Here is a 13,077-nt window from a genome sequence, read left to right as displayed (position 1 = left end):
CATCATGATGTTTGTAGTCTTCCAAGTCTGTCTTACCTGTTTGCTTCCAATGATCAATGAGGCGGTGATTGCTCAAACAAACGTAACTCGCAGATCTACTCATCTTGTGCCGCTCTTGGAAAAACGTGGACAGAAAAGTGGGCGCAGACCTTGTCCACCCGCTGATCTGCCCCGCGGCTCCGAGGGCTGCGGGCAGACGCTGCCCCCCCCCAGCACCTCCCGGGGCGCCCCGTTCCCCAAGAGCCGTCTCTGGGCCTCCGGGACCAGCTCACTTCGGGCCGACGACCCTCCTGGGGCCTGAATAGGCCGCTGGGGCCTCGCTGTCCCGCAGGCTTCGGCCGGGCTGCCGCAGGCCCGATCCCGCTTCCCTGCACCACCGCTGCCGCCACCGCCACCTCCAGGCCCCTCCGGCCCGCGGGCTCCGGGACTCGCGCTCAGGGGTCCTCGCTCGAGCCTTCGATAGGCCCGCACAGCCGCGATGCTGGGTGGCTGCCCAGACGACAACCTGCAGCCCCGCAGGCCCCGGATCCTCGCCCGACAGAGGCCGAAGCCTGGGAACCAAGGCCAGCGGTGGCCTGGGCAGGACAGGAATCGGGAGCCTGGTGTTTCTATTTTTAGTTTCTTGAGGCCCTTGCATACTGTTTTCTGCAGGGCTGCGTTCCTAACAACAGTGCAGGAGGGTTCCGATTTCCCCACACCCTCACCGACACTTGTCATTTCCTGACACTAGCCTTTCTGACAGGTGTGAAGCGGTGTCTCCTTGTGGTTTTGATTCGAGTTTCCCTGATGATTAGCAATGCTGAGCATCTTGGCGTGTAGCCGTTGGCCATCTCTGTCGTCTTTGGGAAACTTGTCTGCTCAGGGCCTCTACCCTTTTAACACTTGGGGTACTTGTATTCTGATAGTCGTCATCTTGAATTACTTTGTAATGGTGTTTTTCATTCTTGACACTGGGACTTGGTTCTCCTGTTCCTGAAAGAATAAGCTGGAACATGCCTTGCGCATTTCTTGGTAACTAACTAACACAAGCTCTTCTTCCATTATGCTGACTCCTTAGGCAAACCGAAGCAATCTGACGCGCCCGTGGCACAGGGGATCTGCCTAATGGATTTCCCTTCAAGATTTAAGTCAATAGAGTAATAATAAATAAATAAATTCTAGCCAAGTAAATAAACCAATAAATAAATAAAACTACAAAAAGTGGGTTATTTGGTGGAGTGTGTGTGTGTGTGTAGCTGGAGGTCTTATATATTTGGATATTAAAACCTAATTGGATATGTCATTTGCAAATATCTTCTGTGCATGTTCACTGAATTTTCATTTTGCTGCTGGTTTCCCTCATTGAGCAAAGCTTTCCAGCTTGGGGTAGTCCCATAGCCCGCTATTGCTTTTGTTTACTTTGCCTGAAGAGCCACAGGAGAAGAAAGTTGCTACGCTGGCGTGCAGACGTCTACTTCCACTTACCCTTGGGAGTCTGTGGTTCCAGGTCTCACACTTAGGTCTTTAATCCCCGTTGAGTTCAGTTCCGCGGACAGCGTCAGCGCGTGGTCCCATTTCCCTCTTCTGCACGTGCCGGCCCTGTTCCCAGCACCACGTACGGAAGAGATTCGCTTTCCTCATTTCATGGTCTTGCCTCCTTTGTTGCAGATAAATTGGCCACGAGAGCGTGGGCTTCTTTCCGGGCCGCCCGCCCCGCCGCACCGATGGGTTTTTGTGCCTGCGCCGCGCCGCCTGGGCTTCCGCGGCTCTGCGCTAGGGCTCGGGACCCGGGGCTGCGATCCCCCACTCTGCTCTTCCTTCTCGAGGTCCTTGGGTTACTCGGGGCCTCCGCGGTTCCGTACGCATTTTAGGTTCTTGTTCCAGCTCTGTTACAAATACCACTGCTACTTTGATAGGGTTTCCGTGAGGAGATTCCTTGGGGCAGGAAGGACACTTAGACAACGTCCGTTCTTCCGCTCCATGTTTGTGTCGTCTTCGGTTGCTCTCATCATATTTTATCGTTTTCAGGGTACAAGTGTTTCACTTCCCTGGTTAAATTCATCTCCAGGTATTTTATTCCTGTTGGCGCAGTCGTAAATGGAATTGTTTTCTTACCTTCTCTTTATGCTTTGATACCAACTGCTATGTACTGACTTGGTCTCCTACAGCTTTACTGACGCGTTCATTGGTTGTCAGAGGGTCTTGCTGGAGTCTTCCGGCTGTTCTAGAGATGAGCTGAATCACACCCTCTGCAGTCAGTGACGGTGCCACTCTTGCCCTACCCATCTGCCTGCCTTGTCTCTCTCCTGCCTGGTTGCCAGGGCTTGGCCTCCCAGGACCATGGTGAACAATAGGGGGCGTCCTTGTCTTGTTCCTGATCTCAGAGGAAAAGCTCTCGGTTTATCACCATTGACTTTGATGTGTGCTCGGCGTTTGCCACACGTGGCCGCTATCATTTGAGGTAGGTTTCCTCCGACGCCACTCTGTGGGGGTTTTATCATGAATGGATGTTGTCAAATGCTTTTTCTGCATCTGTTTGAGACAATCATGTGGCTTTTCTCCCTCATGTCGTTAGTGTGATGTGTCACCGTGACTGATTTCGGTACTGAGTCACCCTTTCATGTCTGGAATAAACCCTACTTCGCGCTGGCGTTCGGTGCTTTTAATGTATTGTTGCACCTGGTTTGTGAGTAGTTCGCTGAGGGGTATTTTTGCATCCATGTTCATCAGGGACATCGGCCTACCGTTCTCCTTTTCTGTGGTGGCGTCAGGGTAGTGCTGGCCTCGTGGAAGGAGTCTGTAAGTTTTCCTTCCTGCTTTTGAATTGGTTTGAGAAGAATATTATTAACTCTTGTTTAATTTTTTATATTTTTATAAAAATTTATAAAATTTATTTTTGAGACAGAGTGCAAGCAGGGGAGGGTCAGAGAGAGTGGGAGACACAGAATCTGAAGCAGGCTCCAGGCTCTGAGTTGTCATCACAGAGCCTGATGTGGGACTCGAACCCACAAACTGTGAGATCATGACCTGAGCCGAAGTTGGACGCTTAACTGACTGAGCCCCTCAGGCGCCCTTGTTCAGATTTTCTACTTGTTCCTGATTCAGTTTTGGAAGATTGTATGTTTCTAGGGATGTATCCACTTCTCATTGTCCAATTGACATAATTTTTCATAATGTTCTCATAATCCTTCGTTTTGTCAGTTTTTTCTCATTTCTATTTGAATTCTCTTGTTTTCATAGTGAGTCTAGGTAAATGTTTATTAGTTTTGTTTTCAGAAAACCAGTTCGTGGTTTTATTGGTCTTTTCTGATTTCATTAGTCTCTATTTCATTTCTTTCCACTCGGATCTTTACCATTTCCTTCCTTCCACCAACTTTGGCCTTTCTTCTTCTAGTTCCTTGAGGTGTGAAGTTAGACTGTTTGAGACTTGAGGTGCCTGGGTGGCTCAGCTGGGTATGCATCTACCTTCAGCTCAGGTCCTGATCTCATGGTTCATGGGTTCGAGCCCTGCATTGAGCTCTGTCTGTGCTAACAGCTCAGAGCCTGGATCTGCTTTGGATTCTGTCTCCCTCACTCTCTACCCCTCCCCAGCTTGTGGGCATTGTGTCTCTCTCTAATGTAAACAAACATTAAAAAAAGAAACAGATAACCAGATACTTAAAAAAAGGTTGTTTGAGATTTTCTTGTTTCTAGAGTTGGGCCTGTATCACTGTGTGCTCCCCTCTTAGCGCTCTGCTGCTCTAAGACTCTGCCCTGCTTTGTTTCCGTTTTGTCTCCAGGTATTTCAAATTTTTTTCTCTTTGATTTCTTTGATGACACAGTTGTTCAGTAGCACATTGTTTGGCCTCCACGTTAGTGGTTTTTCCATGTTTTACTTGTGATTTGGAAAAGACGCTTGATGAGGTTTAGATATTCAATTTGCTGAGACTAGATTTGTGGCCCAATACAGAGAATGTTCCTCATGTACTTGAGATGCATGTGTGATCTGCTGTTTGGGACGGAGTGGTCCATGTGTATCTGCTAAGTCCATCGGGACTCATGTTCAAGGCCAGTGTTTCTGTCTGGATGATCTATCCCCAGAGGTAGGTGCTGTGTGACAGCCCTCTCCTGTTAGTGCATCAATGTCAACCTCTACCTTTGTGTGGTCATACCCGGGAATAACTTAGTATCTGGGTGGTCCTGTGCTGGCTGTATCACTAGGTAATGCCTTTCTACGTCTCTGGTTACAAACTTTAACTCTGTTTTTTTCTGACAGAAGGGTTATTACCCTGGATTTTTTCCTTGTGTTTGCATAGATCTCTTTCTCATCCCTTAGTTAGCAGTCTGCAGGTGTCTTTAGGTCTGAAGTGAGTCTCTTGTAAACGGCACACAGATAGGTCCTGTTTGTTTTATCCATTTTGTTGCCCTTTGTCTTTTGATTGGAGTGTTTAGTCTGTTTACATTTAAGGTAATTACTGATGTGTGTGCTTATTGCAATTTTGTTAAATTTCTCTGGTTGGGTTTCTGGTTCTTCTCTGTTTCTTCTTGTTCTCTTCCTTTATAATTGATGACCTTCTTTAGTGTTATGGATCCTTGGATCCTTTCTGTTCTGTATCAGTTACAGGGTTTTTGTCTGTGGCTGCCATGAAGTTCATAGATAACAGCCTCACTATATTAAGGTTGATGGTAATGTAAGTTCAAACACATTCTCAAAGCCCTACGTTCTCAGTCCCCTTCCATGTGTCTGTGATGTCTCTCTCATCTTTTAGGAGTTCCTTAACCGTGACTGATTTTCCTATGCTTGTCTTCTCACCTGCATTCTGCCTGTGCTGCCTGCAGGGTATGGTTGTACTCATGACAATTTTCCTTTCACAGTTTTCTTCCAGCGAGAGCCTTTTGCTACTTCAAGAAGTCCTATAGCCACTTCTTGTAAGGCTAGTTCAATGGTGATCAGGTCCTTCAACTTGTGCTTGTGTGGGACACACTCTCTCTTTGCTTTAGTTCTGGACAGTGCGGTGGGCTTGGACGTGAGTCTTCTCCGTCAGCACTGTGCTCACATCACGCCACTCCCTCCAGACTGCAAAATTTCTGTTGGAAAATCAGCTGATCGCCCTTTGGGGTTTCCCTTGTGGGCAAGTGGTTGCTTTTCTCCTGCCGCTTTTAAGATTCTCCTTATCTCTAATCGTTGACGTCTGGATCATCAGCTGCTATGGGAGGACCTCCTAGGCTGCCTCTTCTCTAGGGCTCTCTGTGCTTCTTGGTCCTGAAGGTGTGTCCTTCCTCACATTAGGGAAGTTTTCGGCTATCATTTAAGTAATCTCCTGTCTCCTTGTCTCTTTCTCCTCCTTCTGGGACCCGCTAACGTGAGCATGCATGTCCTTGATGTTGTCTCAGAACTTTCTGAACATGGCCGCCTTTTACTTAGTCATGTTGTCCTTCGGGCGTGTACCTTTATGACCTCTGCTTTGAAGTCTTTCTCAGGTAGATTGCGTATCTGTTTCACATGGTGGTTTTTCTGAAGCTTTGTCTTTTTCTTCCAGTTGGAGCACATCCGTCTCATTCTGACTTCCCGTGTGTATTTCCGTGAGGTGGGTGGGATGCTAGGTCTCTCCGTCTTGGAGGAAAGGCTTTAGGAACATCGCCCGTGCACACTGCATCTGCCTGGGGCTTTTGCTGGCTGGCACTATGGGGGTGGGGGTCCCAGTGCGCTCCATGCCAGGGCCACCCTGATGGGACAGCTAGAGCTGAAGCAGGTGCAGGCAAGGAGACCCCAGGGCGCTCCGTGCAGACGGTGCCCTGCTGGAACAGAGCTGAGGTGGGTACAGGCCTGGAGGTCCCAGGGCATTCAATGCAGGGGGCACCTGGTGGGATCACCGGGGCTGAAGCAGGGGACCCAGGGTGCTCCACGGCGGCCCGCAGATCAGATGGATGGCACGAGCCAAGGGAGGTGGTTCTGGGGCACTCTGCACTGGGTGGGTTCCCTGGCCAGTGCTTGGAGCTGACATGGGAGCAGGCCTGGGATGTCCCAGCGTGCTTTGTGCCTCTGTCCCCTTGGAAAGCTGTCTGGGGGTGTCTGGTGTGTGGTGCGCTGGGGCCCAGGGCTTGTGAGGTGGCAGGCTGGCTAGGGAGCCCCCCTACCGCCTCCCTATGCACTGGCCAGGGGGAGGGGGAGGGTCAACCATGGTCTGGCCAGCACCTCCAAACCCTCACCTTCTTGGCAAGGGCTCTAGGATTGATTGCTTTATATTCTAGCTGCCCTTTTCCGCTGTGGCTCTGTGTGTCCTGGTGGGTGTATCTGCACCCCCCCCCCCCCCCCCCGGTCAGTGTTACTGTCCTGCCCTTCCTGGTGCGGTTGGTCCTGCCAGCCCGGGAGGACACGAGTCAGGGTCTTGCTCAGACTTCGTAACGATGGAGGTCACTTCCTCTCTCCTCGAGGGCCCCCAAAGATCCTGGGGTTCTTGTTCCTCTGAGGAAGTGACCTTTGATCCCCTGGGAGGGCTGCAGGGACCCTGTGAGCAAGGCATCCAGGGGACATTGCCAAGGGGCTTTAGGGGCTCCATAAAGTCTGCCTCAGTTCCTAAAAGCTGGCCGGTCGGTTTTGAGTCGACAAGGTCTTTCTCAAATCCGGCTCCGGTCAAAACCTCGGTAATCTCAGCAGTGTCTCCTTTCCAAGAACAGATCCGCACTGAGCTCACGCCAGGACGCACGTGACCGTGGAAACGGACACACAGAGGCTGATCTCGGGGCATCCCGTCGGGACACAAGACCCAAGTCTCCATCTGGTTTACAAAGGTGTCGTTTCCGGAACTGGCGTAAGTAGATGTTCTTCTATCCTGAACACAACTGACGACTGTGAACGAAGTCAGGACAATGAACGTCCCCGTGGGGCTGCCGGGCGCCCCCACAGGGTTCTGTAAATCTGACCCCAGGCCAGCGCCGGGGTCTGCGCGAGGAGGAAGCGCCCCGCGGCAGCATCCGGGTCAAACCACAGGCGCCGTAAACGAGGAAGGACCGCCTGGGCCGTGCGTCAACACCTGCTTCGTTCCTGGCGGTGCAGCGGGCAGGATCTGGGGGCTCCTGTGGCTCGGGGCCCTTCAAGATGCCAGAATTACAGGTGATAACACACCAGGACCAGTCAGAGCCTTAGAAGTTTTGTACGGGTTCCAGAACGCTCGACTTCACCTAGACGTCTACAGAGAGTTGGCACCACTTACCAGTTCTCCAGCCATCGGAAGGGACTCTGCCACTCCACCTCCATTTGACCCGGACACTGACATGGGAGGGGCTTGTGTGCCGGCCGCTCACTGCAAAGTCGTCAGCTTGCCAGCATGGCGCATTTTAGGGTGCCCTGTCCCCCCAGAGGCCCTTGTTTAGGCTAGGGCCTGGAATTTTCCGGATTCCTTGGACCCACAATTGCCCCTTCCATTCCCTGCCCCTCCCAGCAGGGGGCCTGGCTCTGGCCTGGGATAAGAGAATTGGAGAGGGCTGCCCTAGGCCGTGCGCACGCCAGCTCCAGCCTTGGGGGGCCTGCACCCTCCAGGCCCGTTCCCTCCAACCGCACGGCCTCCAAGGTGGACAGAAACGCCTAGAGACTCTGAAATGGCAGCTTTAGCCTGGCAACACGCCTTCCCCGTTTGGACCTGCTGCCTGATCCTGTCTTGGCTTCTCCAGCAATCGAGGTCCCCAGGTGGTTTTGGAGGCCAGCCTGGCAGGACCGGGTCTTCAGCTGGGCCTTTTCAGGGCTGGGGGGGGGGGGGGGGGGGGGGGGCACATCTGTAGCGGTTAGGGCCCGGAGGTGCTAGGAGTCGTGTCAGCCTTGCTGGACGACAGTCAGGGTGAGGAAATGGCAGACATCTGCACAGCTCCTGCTGTGAGCAGCAAAACTGGCATGTCCTGCTGCTGCTCATGTTGAAAATAAGCCTGTTGTCCTTAATTAGGCCTCACAGCATTCAAGTCAGACCAATATTCCCCAGACAGCTACCCCATAAGAAAAAACATTTTCCTGTCCCTGCAGCAGAGATGCTGGGTCAAAACATAATAAGCCTTACAAACCCAAAACATAGACTTAAAGGGGTGAAAAACACAAAAACTGCATTTGAGTCTGGCCTGGAGAAAAGGGGCCTAATTTGAAAACAAAAAATAAATACAAGGTTAAAAACATAGTCCATTAGAGTCTGGTCTGAAGAGAACTGGAGCCTAAGCTAGAGATTAGAAGTGGAAAAGATGGCCAGAGCACAGTGCCTCCCCAAGGTCTACATTCTACTTTGTGCTGACTCCAGTTATGAGGACGGATAAGGACGTGGGAAACCCAGGTCCAAGGCCAACGCGCACCGGCCCCATCGGGCTTGCGTCAAAGAAAGGGCTTCCTCAACTTGTTTGCAAGCATTCTTCTCCTCGTGGTCTGTGAGCCGAATGAAATGGCTCCCGGCCTATCTGTCTACAGCTTGACCTATGTTTTAATCTTAGTTTTACTAGTTTAACTGATCTGTGTGTCATCCTGTCTTTTGCTGAAGACATCCTGTTATGTTCTTGGTGGTGGGATTTGCTCAACCTCACTCTAAGTGCGTTACATGACTTGGTTGTAATTTGTTAATCAAAAACAAAGTCATAATTATTGGCAAAAACTAACCCGTACAAAATGAGATAGGTTTGTCACTTTCTTAATCTTGGGGACTGACACGAAAGTGAATGACATGGTTCTCTGTATATTTTCGATGATTAAAGCATCTTATAAAATATAGTTATTATAGGGGCGCCTGGGTGGCTCAGTCGGTTAAGCATCCGACTTCGGCTCAGGTCAGATCTCACGTTCGTGGGTTCGAGCCCCGTGTCAGGCTCTGTGCTGACAGCTAGCTCAGAGCCTGGAGCCTGCTTCCGGTTCTGTGTCTCCTTCTCTCTCTGACCCTCCCCCTCTCATGCTCTGTCTCTCCTGTATCAAAAATTAATAAAACATTTTTAAAAAATTAAAAAAAATAGTTATTATAAAAATTTTTCTATTTTTCTAAGGTCATCACTTCCAATGATTAAAACATCACTAAGAATCAGTCACTATAAACAATTCCTATTTCCTGATGTCACATTACTGCTTGATCAATAGAGACACCAGAGCAGACAGAGATGCCTGCTTGGTGACCAACAAACTCGTGGCTCTCCCATCACTCCCTCACGCCAACACCGTCCATCCTTTCAGGGACCCTGGACCTGCTGGGGCTGGACTCCGGCATGGAGTAGGCACGTGCCATGTGCTGTCTGCTCCCGAGAGCAGGTGGCTTCCGCATTAGGTCCCTGGCCACCCTGAGTATCAGTGCAAGTGCGCGAAAAACGTACCCCATCGCCACTTCAGGTGACTGGGACAAGGCCGACGTGCACGGCTCAGGCTGGTCCTCACCTACCTGCACGGCCCCACGGTGGCGGGAGCCCGGCCCCTCGGGTCTTTCTGAGGTGTCCACTTTCAACCAGGAAAGGTCAGCCACCCTTTCTAAAGGCTGTGTGAGGGGGTCCTGGGCTTTGCACTAAGGCTGCAGGGGTGTCTTCGTGAAGGGCACTCCAGCAGCCGGACACTGGCCCTGCCCCAGGGCAGTAGAGGCGGATGAAATATTCAACAAAATTCAACACCAATTCATGATACAAACAGTAATCTAGCAATCCCTGTCAAAATAATGCCAGCATTCTTCACAGAGCTAGAATAAACAATCCTAAGATTTGTATGGAACCAGAAAAGACTCTGAATAGCCAAAGAAATCCTGGAAAAAACCTCAAAAAAACCAAAGCAGAGGCTCACAATCCGGGACTTCAAGCTCTGGTCATCCAGACAGTTCAGTACTGACATAAGGACAGACACTCAGATCAATGGAACAGAACAGAGAACCCAGAAATGGACCCACAAATGTATGACCAACTCATCTCTGACAAAGCAGGAGAGAATATTCAATGGAATAAAGACAGTCTCTTCAGCAAGTGGTGCTGGGAACACGGGACCGTGACGTGCAGAATGAACCTGGACCGCTGTCTTACACCACACACAAACATGAACTCAGAATGGATGAAAGACCTAAATGTGAGACAGGAAGCCATCAAAGTCCTAGAGGAGAAAACAGGCAACCACCTCTGTGACCTCAGCCGCAACTTCTTACTCGACGTGTCTCCAGAGGCAAGGGAAGCAAAAGCAAAATCAAACTATTGGGACGTCATCAAAAATAAGAAGCTTCTGCACAGCAAAGGAAACAATCAGCAAAACTAAAAGCAACCAATAGAACAGGAGAAGATATTTGCAAATGACAGATCAGATAAGGGTTAGTATCCAAGATCTATAAAGAACTTCTCAAACTCAACACCCCCCCAAAAAAAATCTTGTGAAGAAATGGGCAAAAAGACATGAATAGACACTTCTCTAAGGAAAACATCCAAATGGCCAACCGACACACAAAAAGATGCCCACGGTCACTCATCATCAGGGAAATATAAATCAAAACCACACTGAGATACCACCTCATTCCCGTCAGACCGGCTAACTCAGGAAACAACAGATGCTGGCGAGGATGCGGAGGAGGAGGAGTCCTCTTGCACAGCTGGTGGGAATGCAGACTGGTGCCACCACTCTGGAAAAACAGCATGGAGAGTCCTCAAAAAATTAAAAGTAGAACTACCCTGTGGCCCGGCAATAGCACTACTAGGCATTTATCAAAGTGATATAGGAGTGCTGTTTCAAAAGGGTACATGCACCCCAATGTTTATACCGGCACTATTGACAGTAGCCAAAGTATGGAAAGATCTCAAATGTCCATCGCCTGATGAATGGATAGAGAAGATTGGATAGATATATACACACAGTAGAGTATTACTCAGTGATCAAAAAGAATGAAATCTTGCCACTTGCAACAATGTGGATGGAACTAGAGTGTATTTGGTAAACAGAGTGTCAGTGAAAGACAAATCATATTTCATTCATGTGGATTTTTCGATATAAAACAGAAGAACATAATGGAAGGGAAGCAAAAATAATATAAAACAGAGAAAGACCAACTATAAGAGTCTTAAGTACAGAGAACAAACAGGGCTGCTGTAGGGGTGTTGGGAGGGGGAGGGGCGTTGAGGAGGACACTTGTTGGGATGCGCACGGGGGGTTGTATGTAAGTGATGAATCACGAAATTCTATTCCTGAAATCATTACACTATACGTTAACTTGAATCTAAATTAAAAAACCCTCCACAATCTGGGAATGAGGGGGAGCCCCCTCAGCTTCATGAAGAGCATCTACCAGAGACATGCAGCGAACATTGTACTTAATGGTGAGAAGCTCCAGGAACAGGATTGATGGCCCCCTCGCCCCTGCTTTTCAACATCACGAGAGACCGCGACATCTCGGGGGAGGGACGGGGGTAGGCGATGATAAATAGAAGGCCCTAGCGAATCCCACCCGACAAGAAACATCCCAAATTCTCAGCAAGTTATTGTGCAGATGTCACCAGATGGCTTCTAAAGTGCAGGCGGAGGAGCGCCTGGGGGCTCAGTTGGTTAAGCCTCCGACTTAGGTCATGATCTCACGGTTTGTGGGTTCGAGCCCCGCATCAGGCTCTGTGCTGACAGCTGGCTCCGAGCCTGGAGCCTGCTTCAGATTCTGTGTCTCCCTCTCTCTCTGACCCTCCGCTGCTCATGCTGTCTCTCTCTCTCAAATAAATAAAAACAGTAAAAAAAACAAAACAAAACAAAAGTGTATGGAGAGGTCAGAAATCCAGACTAGCCAGCTCAAGTCTGAAGAAGGGGGTTGGAGAGCTGACCCTATGACGTGGCCCAGGCTCACGACTCACGGGCGAGCCACGGTGATGGGGACAGGGTGGTCCTGCTGAAAGAGCAGATCAATGGGACAGAGCAGAGAGCCCAGAAGAGGACCCACATCCACACGGGCCCCTGACGCTGACAAAGGAGTAAAGACAAAGCAACAGGAGAGAGAGGGTGCCCCGCCAATGATGCCGGCGCAGCAGGACATCTGGGGGCAGAAAGCGACCGCGGAGGCAGCGACCTTGCACCCGTCGCAGAGTTCACGCCAACTGGGACACAGACCTCAGTGCAAAGCTCAAACCGGCAGGCACACCGCGCACTTACTGCATCTACACAGTGAAGGCTGGTGGGCCGTCTTCCTACAGCGTTTGCTCACCTCCTGTCTGTGTGTCCCTCTCACGGTATTCCACGTTTCCGTTGTTTCTCTCTGTCATAGAGACTCTTGCTGTTACTGTTGTCACTGGGGCACCAGGACATATGATGGCGAACTTCACCTGCTCCATCGACCCGCCGTGCTGTGGCCCTCGTCCCGGAGACAAAACAGTACTGAAATCAGGACAACTAACAACCCTGTGATGGCCCCCGGGCGTCAAGCCAGAGCCGCACGCCTCTCGCTGTAAACCCACAGGTGGAAATGGCCCGGCTGCGTGAGGAAGGAACGCGAAGGCCCCTGTGCCAAGCAGAGCAGCTGTGGATGCTCGTTCTTCGGTTCTAGAAGGAGCTGAAAAGGACTGCTCCAGCGAGCCCGTGAGTCGTAAGCGAAGCAGCTTCACCCCGGAAGTGGAAGGAGCCCGAGTGGAAAATGCGGCCTCGCGCACAGCCAGGCCCCGCCTCTTCAGGTGTGCGAAGGCCCAGGGAGGCCCGCGGGGCCGGCAACGAGCTCTAAGGAAGGAAGCCGTCCTCTAACATCAGGCGCGGGGCCGCCGCAGGGGCCGGAAGATCCAGTCGAGGCAGCTGGAGGCGGCCCCACCGCACAGCAGGTTTTCCGTGCAGATCAAACAGCCTCTGTTGGAAGAAGATGCCATCTAGGACTTTCACGGCCGGAGAGAAGTCCGTGCCCGGCCTCAGAGCTCAGGGGCTGACGCCGCCGCGGACTCCCCGGCCGAGCCAGTGCTCGCTGACCACCCTCGGGGCCTGGGCTCTGGCAGAACACGGCTGGGCGCTGCACGTCTCTCTACCACCTGTTTTAAGCCCCCCGTTGTGACCTACTGCACAGAAAAAGATCCCTTTCAAGACGAACCGCTGACACCTCACCGGCTCCCCGCGAGCTCCGACGGTCCTGAACGAGGAGATGGATGTTTGCACGGCGGCCCCCGAGCGAGCGTCTGTGCCGCTGCAGC

At 51.1% G+C, this 13,077-nt stretch overlaps 1 protein-coding gene across 1 annotated transcript in view; it reads left to right on the top strand.

The window, feature by feature from the left end:
- The window catches only part of LOC115277519, a 43,094-nt gene extending 30,328 nt beyond the window's left edge, over positions 1-12,766 (top strand). Inside the window, 5 exon segments of the mRNA XM_029921641.1 lie at positions 332-570; positions 9,224-9,422; positions 11,995-12,083; positions 12,453-12,576; positions 12,667-12,766. Of these exon segments, the coding sequence (XP_029777501.1) occupies positions 332-570; positions 9,224-9,422; positions 11,995-12,083; positions 12,453-12,576; positions 12,667-12,766 (751 nt within the window).
- The last annotated feature ends 311 nt before the right edge of the window (positions 12,767-13,077 follow it).

Source organism: Suricata suricatta, chromosome 14 (assembly GCF_006229205.1).
Source record: "Suricata suricatta isolate VVHF042 chromosome 14, meerkat_22Aug2017_6uvM2_HiC, whole genome shotgun sequence".
Classification (NCBI taxonomy): domain Eukaryota; kingdom Metazoa; phylum Chordata; class Mammalia; order Carnivora; family Herpestidae; genus Suricata; species Suricata suricatta.
This window is presented reverse-complemented; position numbering and strand designations above follow the sequence as displayed.